We start from the raw sequence: 19,823 nt of genomic DNA, 5'->3' as shown, positions 1-19,823 counted from the left end.
CCAGAGATTAAAGCCCATATAGCACCTAACTCAACAATACTTTTGTTAGGCTCAATGCCACTGTGTCAGTACACATTTGTATGGCACAAGAGGCTATTGGTAAAAGGAGAAACCTCTTTAGCTGAGGACAGTAGGTTGAATATACAAGTACAGTTAATTGTAAATGCTGAAGGTTATCTGGTTTTAACTCATCCATTTCTAATGATTTTTCTTTTATTACTGTATTATTATGGATGGGTCATGTAAATGATTCTGTGGTATTAGCACAATATTGTGAAATCACTAAGCCATATGAAAATACCATAGGAAGAGATTCCTAAATAAGTTATTAGCATAAACTGGCTTCAAGCTGTCACACAAGTACACAACTTAATTAAATCAAATAAAAACCAACTTTTTTTTTAATAAACATTTTGTTTTAGATCCCAAGCGCACAACTTCCAACAGAAGTCATCTGCGTAGTACGTCAAGTCCTTTTATCCACTGTTTTGAGAAGATAATCCTGGTAGAAGATCAGACTGAGCTGGAACAGGATACACTGATGATGGATTGGACACATTGTAAAACTGTACATAGCCCATGTGAAGGGCTGCTATAGTTGGAAATGATTCAGTCCAAACGCTGCTGCCCTCTACACTCAAAATGCGTGAGCGGTGTAGTACACGATCACTTCCTGCGATACCTGAGAGACACAAACATACTAATTAAAAAAAAAAATTGAACATTATAGTCATTGCAGCAAATAAAAATGTCACGGAATGCAAATTTGATTTAGAACACACCAGCATTAATTCTTGTAAATGCAACAACTTTCATTTTCTTTATATGTGTTTTTTAAATTTCACTTTCCTACCATCGCATCCCTCTGAATTTAGCCTACTTCCTCTTATCTGAGCTGCTGCACTTGCAGTAGGTCAGTAGCAGATGTTACTGGTCCCTGCTATTCTGCATATCCACTGCATATTGGACAGCCAGCACGGAGACGTGCAGAGGAAATGGTGTCCAACGTGGCGGCTGACAGCAGCAATGTACTGCAAGTGCCGATTACCCAATAATAGTTATCTACAGAAAGATCAATGCATGTTGCATTGTATACAGACATGCATCAGTTCTAAAACTTCAGCCATTGACTGTGAGCTGCAATGATCTCTATGACGAAAAAAAAAAAGTGTCCAGCATTATGCCACGACATAATTGTGTAATAACAGTATGTTTTATAATAAAATGTGCTGTATACACTGCTGCTAAAAGACCAGTTTGTTTATTGATAAAGGTCAGTGGCTTGTATGCAAAAAAAATAAAAAATACAGGAGTTGCCCAGATAATGTTCGAGCCATTTGGCTAAAAACGACAGAACCCCCCCGACTGACCCATGTTTTAGATTTTGGCACTGTGGGTGACCAATGCTGTGTGTCAATTGCATGACTGCTGCAGCTAACCGATCTGGTTCTACAATGCGCCACATCTACAACTCTTACACTAATTATCCATAATACAAGATTTTTTATTTTTTTTTGCTCCTTACATACTACATAGTAAATTATGCATGTCGAGTTGACAATCCCTTTAGTTAGATGGTTTTCACAGGACAGTCGTGGCAAAGGAAGGAAGCAGCGGTACTTGTGCCATGAATTTAGTGGTGTCTTCGTAGAGCCAGTTTTGACATAGTCGCCACAATGTACTTTTCTGCGAGCAAGCCGTCCATATGGGGTGCCAGATTTTTATATAATTATGGTAATTTATCTTTTACCTGTAAGTCAGATTTTCACTGAGATTTTTTTTTTTTTTACATTTTGACACATACCTGGATTTGGATTTAAAATTGCCTTTCCTACGTTGTTGGATTCCCAGCCTCTTCCTGTCCTCAAAGGATGGGCTGCAAAGAGAGACAGACCAATCAGAAAAAACTCCCAACACTTTCTCCCTTCATGAACCGTGACGTAGGATTCAGAGGTTTAAATGCTACGCACATGTCAGATTGTTGAATTCTGAAAATGTATTTATACGCGGTGACTAAATCATTTTCAGCACTTTCAGTAGCAGAACAACGTGTGCATGGGAACATTCTCTTTCGTTCTCTTCCTAGGGGATTCGAATGTGACAGAAAAAGTGCAACACATTCACATGATGTGGAACTACAAGCCCCAGCATAGCTGGCAGGGTATGCTGGGACTTGTAGTTTCACAACACCTGGAGAGCCAAAGGTTGTCCAGGCCTGATGTATATAATGTCACCTGCTGGACTCGTCAGCCACAGGTTAACCTACTGTTTGGGCTGTGAGAATATGACTTGGCGATCATATGATACTTATCTACAAAAGTAATTTGCAACCCCGATGTGGGATCATAGACCATTTCTGATGTGCCAAGCAAATATTTGTTGGTCCCTGGTCAACTCCTTTGACATAAGAGGCTTGTAGTAACTTACCCTGCTCTGTACTGTTTCAGGGCTTTACTACTTGTGTTCGTTAGTTCCTCATCAAACACTGTGTGTTTCTTCTGCTTCTTTGGTTTTGAAGCTTTAGCTGAAATAAATAAAATAATGCAGTTATCTACAAATTGCAGTGGCCACATTTTACTCATCCACACTGTCTCTCACTCCTGAACCTCCCAACTTCAGCAGATTCATTTTGAAGCTACACGTGTGGCACATATTGGGTTGTGTATGCTAACACATAAAGGCAGCTCTACTACGGATACCTGCAGCTTCCTCCTCAGGAGGCATTGCCCGCGCTCTCTTTGGTTTGCGGTCTCTCTTGGCTGCACGCTCTGCATACATCTGAGCTTTCAGCACCTCAAACTGAGAGCGTTCCTCGGGCTGTAAAGAGAGGAAGGACACCGGTCATGGGAGAACAGCGAACTATATAAAGAACAAAACAGTCTCTTGGGCTCTTCATTACCGTCAAATCTGCTTTATTTTTCGTTTTATCCAGGAATTTCTTCCTCTTTTTCTTTCCCCTCAGAGCCAGATCAAATTCCTGAAGAGCATGTGACACTGGAGTGGTTTAGAAATCAAAATATAGAGGAGGCGAAATATTAATCTTCAAGTCACACATATGACCCTATCATTTTACCATTCTGCATTAATTACAATTTTGATTAGATGATGATTTTTGGTGGACATCCTGTCCAGCATGCCATCTTGTCCATACCTTTAGTATGGAGGCAATTACCCATCTTGTAACACACTGGGGAGTAAGGATAGTGCGAGAGAACTCATTCACATCAGTCCCTGCCCCACTGGAGCTTACAGTCTAAATTCCCTAATATAGACACACACACAGACAGACAGACAGAGGGGGGGGACAGACAGACAGAGACTAGGGTCAATTTTTGATAGCAGCCAATTAACCTACCAGTATGTTTTTGGGAGTGTGGAAGTTAACCGAAGCACCCGGGGGAAACCCACGCAAACACGGGGAGAACATACAAACTCCACACAGATAAGGCCATGGTCAGGAATTGAACTCATGATCCCAGTGCTGTGAGGCAGAAGTGCTAACCACTACGCCACCGTGTTGCCCATTTATCCACTACCCTTGGGAAGTTCCTATTGGTGTTTACAACTCCATCATACAGTACTTAATAAAGCTGCAGTGAAAGTCAGGGTAAGAATGAACACTTAATTTTTTAAGTTTAATAGATGAGAATTTACTATATAAAGATCTATTATCTTATTGGAGCCTAAAAAAAAATAAAGTCTTGTTTTTTTGCTTTAAAAACCCCCCCCCCATGGCTTAGAGCTTTTGTACTTACATTTTTCCTTCTTTCGCTCTTCCCTTGTTTGAAACCAACTTCTTTCCATATTCTCAGGTTCTGCCCCTGACTGCAGCTTCTTTTGTGCAACACTGATCTGAAGTGTGAACAGAATTAAAGGTCTTCAATATGCACGAAAATATATAAATTACACACGGAGGAGGGTGTACTATCACAGCTTTATGGTGCTGCTTCTGCACAATATACCATATATAATATACCACTGCATGCAAAAGTGACAGCTACTTCATGGGACATCCTGAGCTACAACGCTTTAGAAATGGAGTCGAAACACTTAGTTATTGATAAAATCGATTGAGCAGACAGAGAGTTTGGAGATCATTCTATGACCAGAGTGAAGCCCACACTGCCTACATAAATCACTTGTATCTAGTTGTGTTTTATCCTCACTGATCTACTATGAACTCCACAGAGGGTTCCATATATAAAGCAAGTGGACAGACCCTGTCTATAGCAGATATACAGACAGAAATCAGGCGGAAAGAGGGCTTCTGCAGTTGGATAAAACATGTTTAAAGGAAGCAAACGCATTCACGTATTTGTAAAAGTCATCTTGTTAGTAGATATTCTTCCCACCTGAGCCTCAGATTTCTGCATCTCTTTCTCCTCTCTCTCCAGCTGTAACACCGCATAGATCTCCTTTTCCAATTTTGTAATCTTGTCCCGAAACTTGGAAATCACATCTGAGGAGAAACGTTACTGAATCTACTTGAGATATAAAGTTTCTCCCTCCCTGTAACCCAACCATAATGTTTAATTGGCCTCTCACCTTGTGGAAGGATTCTCGCCTTCACCGGCGCCTGTGCTTTCTTCACAATTTCCTTTAGCATCTTCCTCTCTTCTTCCCCAACTAGAGACACCGATCGTCCTGCCTTACCGGCACGTGCCGTACGGCCAACTCTGTGCACGTAATGCTTTACCGTGCCAGGCATGGTAAGGTTTATTACCTGAATAAATAGAATAGTTATGAACAGTGTTCTTTCAAATCTGACTGCCGTAATGTTTATTAGGTTACTGATGTAAACAGTTGTCTTGGTTTAGTGCTCACCGTTTTTACTCCGTGAATGTCCAAGCCTCGGGCAGCCACGTCTGTGGCAACCAGAATATCAATCTGCTCATCTTTAAATCGTCTGCAAAAGAGGAAGATAGTGGGAGGAATTCAGAGAGGTTGGAGATTTTCATATGTGTACACTGGACCCCATTACCCGGTCATATATAAAAGATGTAATCTGGTAGTTACCGGAGGGCCTCTAAACGCTGTGTCTGGGAGAGATTTCCGTGAAGTTCTCCCACCCGTAGCCCCATCAGCCCCAAGAGGATATGCATGCGATGGGCCTGCTTCTTTGTCTGAGTGAAGAGCATGACGTGGTCCTGGAAGGTGCGGGTGAGAAGAGCTGCAAGAGAAAACGGGTATGAACGGTGTGTGCCCAATACAACTGTTTTGTAGACATTGTACAGATATTTTTATATGTGGACAATAAATGATGGAGAACTATCAGATCCAGCCAAACAAGTAACTAATAAAAGTTGTCAGCCAGCACTTAAGTTTACATTGGCCTATGTTGTATAGGTGCTTCAAATGGAAACTTTGTATCATCACACACAAAACTTTGGAAGTTTTGTGTGTGACGATCAGATTGCTATCTGGCCTTTTTTGATCACTGATTGTTCCTATGCTGCCAGCTTAAATGGAATCAACATAAGCCACCATATAGATAACACAACATCTCGACAAATGGCGAGATTAAGCACCTTTACGCAGCAAGATGCCAACACTTTTTCAGGTACTTCTACAATGAGAAGTGGGCAGCGTTGTGAGGGCTTTGACGACACGGTGTCCAAATGAAAGGCGTTCCATTTGTAGTACGACTCGTGTAAAGAGCATCTATCACCAGACGGAGTGGCGTTTGTGTAAATTAACTTCAACATGACACAAACTTTACCTTACAAAAATACCAGACCAACATCACCTCATCCAAAACACCAATCTCTTCATCTCGCCAAATTCATTCCTTCATATTACTGCATGATCTAGATTCAGCACACTCTGCCAGTAGCTTGCCAATATCTTATCTAGACCATGCTAAACTAAAATTACCAGGACAAAGAGCTACTCAGGACAGGATGACATTATTTAAATACTACAATAACTAATGGTTATGTGTATCACACGATACCATAGTATTATAGCAGATTATCTTCTCACATTCAGCAAAGAGTCCCTGTGGGTGTTCACCCTGGAAATATAGCTGGTCCCTCTAGCTGTTAACACACACAGAAATGGCTTACCTGGGGTGCCATCTTTATAAATGATCAGTAAATAGGGCAAAGCAGGGGTTACTTGATATACTTTGATTCATTTAATGATCACTTGAAATGGAGAGACTAGTCAGTCTAAGAGGGCCAGAACACCTCCTCTCACGGACACTACCACCGACATACATAAGTACCACAGCGACGGTTGTATTTACCACAAGCAATGGCTTCCCGGTCACCCTCTCGATTTGGTCGGATCCTAACAAATTCTTGACGCAGAAACGGCGCAACATCGGTATTGCTGTTTACAAAGATACGCACAGGATTTCGAAGAGACACAGAGGCCAAATCTTGAACCTGCCAAAGAATGTAAGTCAGAATATTTTATTAGCTTTTGATATAACCATATATTCCTTACTTATCATAAAGATAAACCCTTATTTTCTTTCACACAATATTCATATACAGAAACAAGCTATTCCAGTCATCGTGTCACATGCACTAGTGTTTAGATGGTGACTATGAATATAAAAAGCAGCACCTCCTCAGACATAGTTGCTGAGAAGAGTAGAGTCTGTCTTTGATGGGAGCAAAGTCTGATGATCTCCTTCATCTGTTCTTCAAAATATTCATCCAGCATTCTACAGATAAAAGAATGACAAAAGGTTACGTCAATTCCTTGTAGCCCCGTTGGCCTATGTTGTCTATGTGTCCAATATACCACTCTTATATGACTGCTGGCATGTAGGGCTACCAACCCCCATCAGATGTCTGACTTCTCCTTCCCTGCTCTACGATACTCCTTGCACACCCTCAACAAATAAGCAGAAGAGACGTGTAGTCTGGCTCATCAGACACCACCCACCAACATATATCAACACACGAGAGGGGTTTATGTTTCACAGGTAAATTGAGTTACATGATCAAATGATTGCTTTAGGACTAAAAACTGACAGAATAGAGATAAACGGAGGAGAGGAAAAATGTATCAGGAAAAATGCGAGGAAGTATAAAATAAAAATAAAGGAGCAAGAGAGTTTGGTTAATGGGTAAGGGGTTGTATGTTGGTGGCAATCATTTTGTGTACTGAACAATAGTGGCAAGAATGCAGCCTAACGATTTGCTTTGAACTTGTGAGATCACCAAGGCAAGAAGTGTACAAAAGGACCACAAAATGGCTACCTCCATCGTGTATGTAGGAGACTTAAAGATGGACGTACGAAAGGACAGAATATAAACTGAAAGGTTGTCAGTAAAGTAATAAAATCATTGGAAATATTTCCTATGTACAGAAGATACACTGGCTATTTATAGTAATATAAAAACCACTTGTAGTACACACACCATAAATCTAAAAGCACAAATGAAAGAAGAGCACTTTTAAGAGGATTAGCACAGACTTCTCAGACAAGCACAGATGTTGCCTAAAGACCCTTTGTTATCAGTATGTTAGGTCGGGATACTCACCGATCTGCCTCATCCAGGATCAGCACTTCGATTGCATCAAGGCTGAATGAGGGGCAGTTGTGCAGATGGTCAATGAGTCTCCCTGGGGTGGCAATGAGAATATCGGGACCAGCTCTTAGGGCAGCTTCCTGAGATTTCACATCCAGACCCCCTGTAAGAAACCATAGGACAACCCAGTGTTCATACAGAGCAACACAATGTACATGAAGACACAAAAAAGGTAACAGATTTCTATGGGAGTGGACGGCACGTTACAACCCATCAAACAACCCAGGCTACAAGCGACCAGAGGAATCTATTGCTGGACTGACATCTACAGCGCACTTACCCACAGTCAAACAGCAGGTGACCTCTGTGAACTGGGCAAGTTGTCTGCTGACGGCATGCACCTGGATGCCAAGCTCACGCGTCGGGACCAGAACCAGCACCCGGGTCACTGGAGCCTCTCTCGGCTTGTAGATAAGACGCTCCAGAACCGGAAGCATAAATGCAGCCGTTTTGCCTGTCAAAGTAAAAGGTGGATCAGGGACAAGAACAAACATATGCAAACAATGAAAATGGCAAAATATTAATAGCACAAGTAACAATAGAAGCCTGCTGTAGCATACACGGCTGCCAAAGCCAGTAACTTAAGGATGGATTTTTAGTAAACATTTGACCATATCCGACAAGCAGAAATACACGCTTTTTCTTTTGTGAGCTGAGCGGAGAAGCACGGGAAAGTTACAAAATTTCAACACTAATTTCCCAGCTTTATTTGATGATATATGCGACACCCACTCCTCACCTGTCCCGGTGGCAGCACAGGCACAGATGTCCCTTCCCAACAGCCCCATGGGGATGCAGGCCTTCTGGATAGGGGTCGGCTGTGTAAAGCTCATGGCAGAGATGGCCTGGAACAGAAAGGTTGCAAATGAAAACATTTCCACAAAGTCCGATGAGACTGAAAAAAAATCCCAGAGAAGTGCACACTGCTTGGGTTCACAGGTTACAACACCAAGAAGTCTTCATTAAACCACGTCATGACCGGAGCACCTCTTATCTTCATGACCAGACTACAGTTCACAGCTTCTCTGTGTTGCTTAATCCGTGAATAACTTTACAATACTTTGGGTATTTAATATGATTTTATTTTACCTGACAAATAGGGAAATAGAAATAAATAATTACACATAGGGTGGGGGGTCCTAGTCGCCAAGTTACAAAATCTAGAAATACAGTTAGATTTTAGGTACAGCTGCTACTGATACCAAACGCCACTGAATATAACCAACATGGAACCACCGGCAGCCTGAAATGGCAATATTACAAAACAGAAGAACAACTTGCGCTCTGCTATGTAGAAGCACATGTTCAGTTTCAAACATCTAATAGTTCTGACAATGGAGTTTTTACAGCTATCTGCCAAAATGGATTAGTGGTATTTAAATTGACAAAGAAAGCATATACCCGTACCTTCAGCAGTGGTCGGGACAGGTTCATATCTGGGAAAGTCAAACTCTCATCAAACTGAGAAGCATCTTCAAAAAATCCAGATCTCTAAAAATGAAAGATCATAAGGCAGCTCAATTAGATACACATTAACATACATCCCCTGGACATTTCCCATGTCATACCGACACATGGATACATACATAAGCATATGAATATATAGTTAAAAAACAAAGGGCATATATAGGGAGACCACTTACATAACCAGATACATAGATAGGTAGTGTCTTACAAAGATTAAAAAGACCTAACAGACTATGTACAATCTAAACATAAATACATTATAATAAAAACACTAGTATATGTAGTATAAACATAAAACTGATTCATGAACATATCTCTAGTTCCACCACAGGCAATAGAGGCTACACAGGCGAGACCACAGAATGGATTACCCCCAAAAAGAGACAAGTCTATTGAACCAGTGACATAACACATACTAGCAGCCTGTGCATTGTACTTATACCAATGCTACAAAAGCTTTGACAATTACAAAGAACCATGTTGCACCAGTTCTAAGGCATCTTACCTGCAAATGTGCTCACATAAGTACATATTAGTGTGGATTGTATGCATACGTTGTACTTACCCCAGTGCCTTTTTTCTTCTTTTTCTCCTTTATTCTCAGTGTGTCTACAAGTAAAGCAACGAGAGGTGGTATGTTATATACTGAGAGAACGACAAGAGAGACTAGAAAAGGGGCGACAGTCAGACATCTCACCAGCTTTAGTTAACACACTCTCTTCCCCTGAGGAAAATTCCTCTCCGCTTTCCTCGTTTTCTTCAATCTCTTTCTCGTCTTCCTCCTCACTTTTTACTTCCTCGTCTTTCTCTGACTGTTTAACTTCCTTCTCTGCATTGTCCTGTATTAGATGGAGGAAGTGTTATAAGTGCATTGTTGGGAGGCTTGGAGACCAGAACCAAATGGTAAGTGGGTTACTGACCTGGTTCTTCCTCTTCCTTCTAACCGTCTCAATTTTGTCATCCAAACTGGTGGCAGTTCTCTGGGGGAAAAAGGAAATGAGGGTAGCGCAGAGTAATACCAAGGGAAGAGTTTACAGACCACTACTGGAATACTGACTGGTGCAGGGTCACCAGCTGTGGGAGCAAATAACCCTCCTCACCTTTTTTAGTTGCTTCATAACATCATCCATCACCCAGCTGTCATCGGCCTGTGCATCCCGCTCACCAAACACAAAATCTGCACTGAAGTCTCCATTGTGTTTAGCTTTGTCCTGCTTCTTTTTGGAGAGGACGATGGGCTTCTCCTGGTATACAAGGGAATCCACAAAGGGCAAATGTTATACTCCTTACAAGTTATTACCTCCTGCTATTACGGTACTTCCCATCCTACATGTCAGGCGTTATCTGTATTCAGTCCCGCGGACACACACGGAGAGCATGCAGGAGAGATCTGCTAGTACGGTTGGATGGGATATTCAAAAAAGCAATTTATAAATTATAAGTACGCTCTAATAACAAGACAGTATTTTTAATATAGTTGAAGCTACGGTCATCTCGTTAAGAAAGTGCTCATTAATCCTCTAAGAAACTCTCTTATGCACATAAGATTGCTGTCCCAATGGAACGTAAGCTATCTCATACTCTTAGGTTCAACAAATTACTTTTACATACATACATTCCTGAATGAGCCCAATTGCTGTTTCCTATAGCATGGATTTTAAGTACAGTATCCACCTAAACACGCATTACCACCTAGGAAAATAATTTCCTAAGGGGCTGCTCTGTGCAGCCGTTCTTCCCAGAATCCTCTGTTTCTCTCACAGCCCCAGCTGAAACGTTGGGGGAGAAGAGCCGGTTATGGGGAAGCAGGAGGACCAATCACAAGCTGCAAACTAGAGATTGCAGTTTGTGACACCCCCCCCCCCCCCCCTTTACATCCTCTGCTACCATTTGAAGATTTCCACTCTCTCACTATGCCCTTGGTGACAGCGGGGACATGTTTGAAAGTGATCTGTGGGTAACTGTGGATATAGCCGACAGGACAGTTACTGCAACAATGAATATAGGTGATCGACTGCTCCAGTCCAGACTTGGGACTTATGCAGCTCTACTACTGGGGGATGAGGAGAGGGTTATTTAAAAAATATTGATAATAAATGAGAACGCCTCAAAAGGAATACCAGCACAATCTTTACCTTCACTGTAGAAGGATCTCAAAGTACATATATTACTTCCTAACGCTAAAGGGCCTATTTAAAAAGGTGTGATGTGCTAGTGACAAAAATTAATATCACCACATTACAGTATTTTTTATTTTTTTTATATACTATTGCCAAAAAACTGCATAGAAGGCATTCATTATCATCCATATATTAAGTACCAGCAACATGATATTGACAATGTCTTTTAAACCATTAAAGTTGAAAACTTTTTACCTACTCACACCTGTCGTGAAACAAGAGTGGAGCCTGTATCATGTTATATTTACATACTAATGGGACATATTTTATGTTGACATCAAAATTGTCTTCTACACTTAACACATGTGCGCTCGATTACAGTGCCCCCCATACTTACCATGCCTTTTAAAGGAGCTCTATACCCCAATATGTCACACCATTCAGCCAGGCATTTGTATGGCAGACAATTGGTAACCTAGAGGCCTCCTTCGCAATAACAAATTAGAAACTGGGGACCAGGAAACACTTTCAATTTCCAACACACTTTCCTAAGTAAAAAGTGATATGCCATGAAAATCACTGAGTTCACCGAGTTAAGCCAAGGTACATTTTCAGTTTAACTATAGAACCCTGTTGCATTAGATTCCACTATACATCTTTATCATGACTTGCTGCAATAACAGATGAAAGCCTTTAGTTTTTTTTTATAGGCTAGGTGAGTAGTTTTCTAGCCAGTACAGGGGGAATGAACCATTAGCATGACTTAGTTTTTTTTCATGGCTTTTGATATGTATTTATATGTCAAACATGGACTATCCCACAGGACAGCCCACTACCCCTAATATTAACCTGCCACATTGATGCTTCTCACCTGCTCCTGATCACTATATCTTACCACAGGCTCCAGCTGTAGGTTATGAGGACTACAAGTCCCATCATGCCATGACAGCTGTACAGACACAACTTCCCATGCCCCCATTACAACAGATCGTCTACAGTAACTACCCCCGTTACCTCTTCCTCCTCCTCAGACTCCGGCTCCTCTGGGATCTCATCGTCATCCTCGATCGTCCCGATCAGATCCAGATCAGACAACATGTTTCCGACCAGAGTGTGTATCTCTGCAGGTATATGGATGTGGCCCTATCCTCCGTACACCCGGCTGTCTCTGTACGGACACTGTCTCCCCATACACTACACACGTGTGTACTACTGGCAGGAACCGGAAGTGATTGTGCACCAAACGCAGCCTCCCCCGGAAACACATGGTTTGTTAAAGGATTTAAGGAAATCTAAACACAGAGATTACTGTATCTGAGATGAGCATGATCTTTTCTGACAGGGACAATCCAATGAGATAATTTAATTTCTGTTAATATCTATCAACAGTGAGTTCTGATGTCATCACTTCAGTGTGCATTAGGAGATCTTATGTAGTGTAAGGAGTTGTACACTCCCTACTCCACATTCTTACTGGTATTAGAAGTCACATAGATGCACTTGGCCCTGGTGTATATTTTAATATCACACATTTGGTGATTGAGACACAGCCATGTCCCCTATAAAAAGGGGTGAGATCATATGTTGTGGGCACGTCATGTTGTTGATATGCTGCCCTAACTTCACTCCCCTAAATATACCCCTGCATACCGGTGCATGTGTGACACATACCTCCCAATCGTCCTGATTTTGGAGGTACGTCCCAATTCGCGGATCGCAAAATGGGTGGGACATAACAGGGAAGTGGATCATTTTTGGGTGGAATGTGGCGGAGCTTATTTTGACCTACCTTTAGGATTCTAAATGTTGGGATGTATGATGACAACCGACCACCACTGGTCGGCTGTGCAGAACGATGGTATGCAGAGACAGATCTCCAAATATTTTGACAGTAGGGACTGACTGGATGGACAGTCCATTTGAATTGGGACTCTCCAACAAAAATAAGGACAGTTGGAAGGTATTTTATATATTGTCATAGAACAGCAAGGCATACCTCCCAACATTTAGAACACAAAATTGGGACAAAATAAGCACCACTCCTGATCTGCTCAAATCCTGCCCAGAAATGGCTAATCTAAGCTGAAGCAACACTCATTTTCATATGATTTACACTCCTTTTTTCTGCAAAATTGGGACTGTCCTGCCTTTTGGGAGGTATCTAGGTGATTTCTAATATAATCATAATTTACAGTATGGAGTGCATTATTGCATTTATCGACTGCCAAGCTACAGGCAATTGTCAAACTTTGCATATTAATCTATGGGAACTGCGTTAGGAAACGTTAAGTGGGATATATATATTGTGACCGGGGTAGGGGAACAGGTGTCATCTCCTGGGGTAGATGGTAGTGTGTAACAGACGAGATATCACACAGGTCCAAGGCTTTCGGTACAACTGGCCTTAGCCAGTTTTATTAAGCAAGAAAATAAAAGAAACTTCAAAATAAACACCTTGCCTGTCCGGCACTGACTGCATACAAGTCACTCCTTACTACCAAACTAAAACAAAATATAAGAAGTTTCAGCACAGTTTTGTCACAGTAAAGATCTGGCTCCCTCTCACAGAGACTCTGCATCCTTTTCCTCAGGTGTGAAAGACTGAATTCACTGCCCTGCAGCCTTTTAAATAAAACCCACAGGTGCCAGCATTAATCGGTCTGACAGCACAACAGAAGACCCGGACTGGGCCTTGTAAATGGAGCCCATCCTTCTCTCTTCATTTACACCGTATTGACCCTACCAGCTTTTCCCTGACGCTGAACATCTCTCTGGGAAGCATTTCCCAAATATAATTTCCGGGAGGCTCCTGAATTTTGGGGGGTCCTCTCGGAAGAGTAGGTATCCTCCCGGAATGTGATGGAATAAATTTCCAGAGCTTAATCTGTGATTTTTGCCATTTTCTATCAGGGGGCGGGGCTACGTCCTCTCTTGCTCCCCTGTCACATGACCTCTCCTCTGGAATAAATTTGAAAAGTTGGCAAGGATGGTATATTGTTACTTTGTACTGAGTATAAAATATGTTTGTTTCAGTATAGTTCTTTCTATGTAGCCTATATATGGCCCATCACATTGCAGATTTGCAACGTGTGCCCCGTGGACTCTTTTGCCCTGCTTCTACTATTGCTGCAGAAGTCCATGGCCTTAACTTCCACAACATTGCAACCATATAATACAAATCAGCGTATTTAAGTATTAAAAGAGTGATAAAATGATCATAGATATTTTTATATCGCTACATATAAAAGAAAGCAAAAAGAAAAGAATCAAAAACTGTCAGAGGGACGTTAAGGACAGAATACCACCCCTGCAATTCTGTCTCATATGCGTCTTTCCACAAATCCAGGCTTGCTTTTCAGTCTGAGCTGGGTGCAATTTTCAAGATATATGATGGGTATTTGAGATTGGTTAAAAGTCAAGATGCAGCACAATTATATTTAGTTTTTTACATTACCATACATTAATTAAAAACTAAAGTATACAGCAACATATAATTTCCATGATGGATTCCAATTGAACATATATAATGGAAGAGTCCCAATTTTTTCAACAATTAGATTACCTTTTATGTCTAGGGTCACACAAGCTTGTGATGAGAACAAACTATTACTACATAGGACACATATGCTGCATCTTTCAGTCACATTACTCCTACAATTGTAAAAATGATTCAACCTTAAGGGTTAAATTTGACAAGCTGCGGGTTTGAAAAATTGGAGATGTTGCCTATAGCATCCAATCAGATTCTAGGGTTACTCCCCCTTTCTGATTTATCTGCCACTTGCTGACAACTGTCTCATTAACCTTTAGCATAAAGCTGACTACAGGCATCATCTCATAGGGATCAACTCACTGTCAGCCTGCCCGAGACTGTTGATTTTTACTATACATGTAATAAAAGAACAACTTTGAAAATAATATTTTGCAAAATCCGATATTCAAACAGTCTGTATGTTCAGTGGTGAAGATAAGCAACTCAATGTTAGTGAAAAAGATACCTCTTAGTTAGGCAGCTTGCCATCCAAAATGAATGGACATTTTAAGTCACCAAAAAGCTGCAATGTCTTATTGATACTGCAGGTTATTTAGCTTGTCTCAGCACTCTTTCGTAATGACACTACACTCATCACGTGTTCCCGTTCCTACTTAGGACTTTTTTTGGGCGGCACCCACTTTGTGGAATTTCCTTCTTCGCACTATAAGACTTTCCTCTAGTCTTCAAAATTTCAAGCATTCTCTGAAAACCCACCTCTTCAGGCAAGCTTATAAAATTCCTCAACCACTCTTAACCTTCCTAGATACCCTATTTCCACCCTTTACGCAGTTCACACAAGACATCAACCCTCTGACGCCCTGAGCAAGATTGCTGTGTGACTGGATCATATAGCCCACTAAGCGCTTTTTTCCTTTGAAATCTGGCTGGATCAATATGCAATATGTAGCTCTTAACCTCCCATTGCCCTATAGATTGTAAGTTTGTGAGCAGTGTCCTCTTACCAGTTTGTATTACCCAGTATTGTTTTATTACTGTGTTTGGTCCCAATTGTAAATCACCACAGAATATGCTGGCGCTATATAAACAAATGTTGAAGTTGAAGATAAAGAACCAAGTGTAAAAATCCACAAAAAGCAATATATAAATAACAGTTAATAAATAATGTTGATGTCACCACAGATCTGGGGTATTATTTGTTATTACTACAGAGATTGGGGTGGAAGGGGAGCATGTATAATAATGCCACCAGATATCTGGGGATTGCTTTCTGTCCTAATCTATGTTTCCTCTCTCTGAGGTTATCCATATAAAATGAGTACAATAGAGTTGTAATCTATACATTATTACTTCTATATAAACTATAATCCTGAATCGAGACAGCATTATGCATCTAATGATCAGTGCGAACATCAACCCCAGAACAATATCTGCCTCAGCTGCGCCAGAAACTATGTCTTCCACCAGGTAAGTTTTATTGTCAGGGTTAATGTAAGATACAGGCCATTCTGTTCTGTCTTGAGTATACTTGTCTACCCTGTATTGTATAATGGTCACTAGAATGCTCAACGTTTTGTATATAGGTCACTAAAATGTCTTCTACTGAATATAAATCACTAGAATGCTCTCTGTATCATAGGTTGGTGACTAGAATGCTCCCTGTATTATTTATTCATCATTAGAATGCTCTCGTTATTGTATATTCGTCACTAGAATGATCTCTGTATTATTTATTCATCATTAAAGTGCTTCTTGTATTTTTTATAGGTCACTAAAATGCTCTATGTCTTGAATATTGGTTACTTGTATGCTCCCTGTATTGTCGTCATTAGAATCGATCCTATATGGTAGATCGGTCACTAGATTGCTCTGTGTATTATATATAAGTCCCTTTAATGCTCTCTATAATGTATGGAGGTCACTAGAACAGTTTTTGCTAGGTTAGATGGAGCAGGTAGGTGTTTGATTATAGTTTTTTAACATAACACTTTTTCATTGACTATATAAACCACACCAATGTTAGACAAACCACGTCTGCACTGTTTTTGTCACTTCTATTTTTCCGTTGCAGCATGCTGGTAGAAAAACCAGGGTCACTTGCTTGTGTTTGCCCCCGGGCTAAAAGTTAAACTGCACAATATGTAGGCGAGCATTTTGTGTCAATGCACCTAAGTGTACCCCTTGCACATAACAAGGAGCAGGTTTGCTCTTGTAAAGTGTATTACTATTTCAAGGTCCATTTGGAAATGAGCTTGGTATAAAGAGTAAAAACATCACTTCAAAATCCAGCTGTGGTGAAATGGCGATACTGGCACATAATAATAGACCAACTACTTGGTACCTTAATGCCATCATTATGTTATGCGGACACGACAAGTATCGGCCTCCATCATATTCAGATGTACACCATAAAAAACTCTGTTTAAGTCATTGGATAATCTTGTTATACAAACTCACTGCGACTATTGTTCTACACTTATCAGGTTTTTATTAGAGTCCTGACACAGCCCTGAAAAAGGATAATTTTCCCAGTGAGGGTTGAAGATCCTGTTTGTTTTATTTTTTTATTTTTTTTAAAACTTGGTAGTTGTTGGCATGAAGACAGCAGCTCAGACAGGGCAATGCCATTCCTTGCCAACAGGGCTACCCAGGACTAAGAATGCAGACATTCTGTCTCTACTAGTGGGATTTGGTGGCTGTGACACCGTTGCAATGCGTTGGGGGGTGGGTAGGGTGGATCTATACATATACACCACCACTTGCAGCTCACTATCCTGTCAGACACCATGGAATCTTGCAGCAGAACACTCACAGAGACTACAGACTACACAATGGGACCGCTGCAAAACCTTAGTAGCCACATAGAATAACCTAAACTCGTCAGTAAGGTTCTGCTTGGGGCTATCTCCAACTGAGGAGATCGCTATAGAGCACTCTCATCTTATGAATGTGAGTGGTGGTCTGTAGAGGCTGAGAGACAGCGCAGAGGAAGCAGAAATGATGATTGGGGTGCTGGAAGTTACCTCTGGGTATAACTACTAAACACTACTAGCAAGCAAACATAACGCTGTACACAGTTGCAATGCTTTGGGGGTGGGTAGGGCGGGTAGGGCGGATCTATACATATACACCACCACTTGCAGCTCACTATCCTGTCAGACACCATGGAATCTTGCAGCAGAACACTCACAGAGACTACAGACTACACAATGGGACCGCTGCAAAACCTTAGTAGCCACATAGAATAACCTAAACTCGTCAGCAAGGTTCTGCATGGGGCTATCTCCAACTGAGGAGATCGCTATAGAGCACTCTCATCTTATGAATGTGAGTGGTGGTCTGTAGAGGCTGAGAGACAGCGCAGAGGAAGCAGAAATGATGATTGGGGTGCTGGAAGTTACCTCTGGGTATAACTACTAAACACTACTAGCAAGCAAACATAACGCTGTACAGTGATACTTAGATTTCTTAGACTTTACTTACATTTCTGAAGAAGAGAATGTGGATCTGGTTACTAGTCCAATAAAATTGAATGTCTACTCTGTCTCTATATATCCGGACTTTTCCATAGAGACACAGAAAAAGAGAGCACAATTCTAAGAGATGAAAAGGATTTTGAGAGACAGAAACCGGTGGAGGATCGATTGTACCTACGACTGAAGGTCCGATCAGTCTGGCGATTCATGCATACACACTGACACGATTTACTTTCAGATTTGTTCTCTTCATCTGGTCCTCTAGTCTTCAGAAAATGACAGCACAATATTTATTCATTCCTGTCACATTGTCACACTGATTAAAACGCCTAGTTATAGCTATCCACATGTCCTAAAGAATCTCGTTAGCTTCTGTGACTCTGAAACGAAATATTCTGTTTCAGAACATACAAATTCCTTCTACAGCACTCTCTACATTTTTTCACTGTTACATTCATCGCTAGCATCGGCGGAAAAGAGTCCAACTCTATGGAGATCATGAGCATGAGTGCATACACACTACATGATCGGTCGGTGATTGGTCAGAAAATATTAAACAGTACAACCAACCAAATGAAACGAAGATCGGCACTTTGGGAAGACTTTAGATCATTGTGTCACTATATCTACTCACACAATATCTGACCGAACGGTCGTATGTTGGCTGAAGTTCGGATGAAAAACCTCTAGTGTGTAGCCAGCCTAAGCCTTAAGCGAAGTCCTAGCCTTGTCAGATTACAGTATATTTCTTTGCTTATTCAATGTTAATATGTTTTTCCTCCACTGTGTCCATAGGTCTGTTAAGGGATTTGGGGAAACTTCTCCTGTAGCTATGGATTTTAAAGGATTTGCAGGATTCAAATATTCACCTGTTTACAGGTAGTTACATGGATATTTCAGCATGGCGACAGTCATAATTTGTATTGATACTCAATAAAAAAATTACCAACGGAGGGAATATGAACCACTATACTGAGTTCCCAATTAAAGATATAGGGGTATATTTACTAAACTACAGGTTTGGAAAAGTGGTGATGTTGCCTATAGCAACAAATGAAATTCTAGCTGTCATTTATTGAGTACATTCTAAAAATAACAGATAGAATATGATTGGTTGCTATAGGCAACATCTTCACTTTTTCAAACCCGCAGTTTAGTAAATATACCCCATAGTTTCTTGGAATGTAGTATATATGTACTTATGTACCAACATGTGTACTGTTGGCTGTAATGCACCATTTAACTTAATCAGGGAACTTAAACCCGAACTTTGTATTGTTGCTTGATGCCGAAAAGTTTTTTTATCTAGTCACATGGGATCATTTATTTGAAACCCCTCGTTGTTTCCTGATGGATTTGTGACACCTCAACAAACCTTATATAACAACCCACTAACCCAACCTTTAACTAATGGTTATCTGTCTGACCCAATATCACCATCAGGGCTGCCCATTATCATCGTTATTATTCGCTCTTGCACTAGAATCCTTGCCAATTGCCTTACGGTACAGTACGGCCAATCACAGTTGGTAACCTGGAAAACAAAGTGGCTTTGTTCGCTGACGACATGTTATTACTGCTTTCTGACCCTCTGCACTCTATTCCCTCTATCTTAGAAACAATCGGGATCTTTGGTTTCTTTGCTGGCTATAAAATTAATGTGCATATGCCGGAATCCCTTATTCTTTCTGACCACAAACTTTCTCCCGTTGTACGCAAT

General features: G+C 40.9%; 1 protein-coding gene across 1 annotated transcript; it reads right to left on the bottom strand.

The window, feature by feature from the left end:
* Positions 1 to 384: 384 nt before the first annotated feature.
* DDX27 (DEAD-box helicase 27) lies at positions 385 to 12,367 on the bottom strand. The gene is made up of 21 exons (XM_075177677.1): positions 12,149 to 12,367; positions 10,115 to 10,258; positions 9,935 to 9,994; positions 9,712 to 9,853; positions 9,580 to 9,623; positions 8,955 to 9,038; positions 8,287 to 8,392; positions 7,828 to 8,001; positions 7,500 to 7,650; positions 6,574 to 6,673; positions 6,248 to 6,389; positions 5,017 to 5,170; positions 4,825 to 4,906; positions 4,546 to 4,723; positions 4,353 to 4,459; positions 3,756 to 3,852; positions 2,900 to 2,994; positions 2,700 to 2,817; positions 2,428 to 2,524; positions 1,805 to 1,876; positions 385 to 682 (listed from the first exon to the last, which is right to left on the bottom strand). The coding sequence occupies exons 1-21, from the start codon at positions 12,230 to 12,232 to the stop codon at positions 667 to 669; spliced, it is 2,247 nt and encodes a 748-aa protein (XP_075033778.1). The 5' UTR covers positions 12,233 to 12,367; the 3' UTR covers positions 385 to 666.
* Between the last annotated feature and the right edge of the window lie 7,456 nt (positions 12,368 to 19,823).

This window comes from Mixophyes fleayi, chromosome 6 (genome assembly GCF_038048845.1).
Source record: "Mixophyes fleayi isolate aMixFle1 chromosome 6, aMixFle1.hap1, whole genome shotgun sequence".
Lineage (NCBI taxonomy): Eukaryota > Metazoa > Chordata > Amphibia > Anura > Limnodynastidae > Mixophyes > Mixophyes fleayi.
Note: the sequence above shows the minus strand (reverse complement) of the source record. Positions and strands in the feature narration are given on the sequence as shown.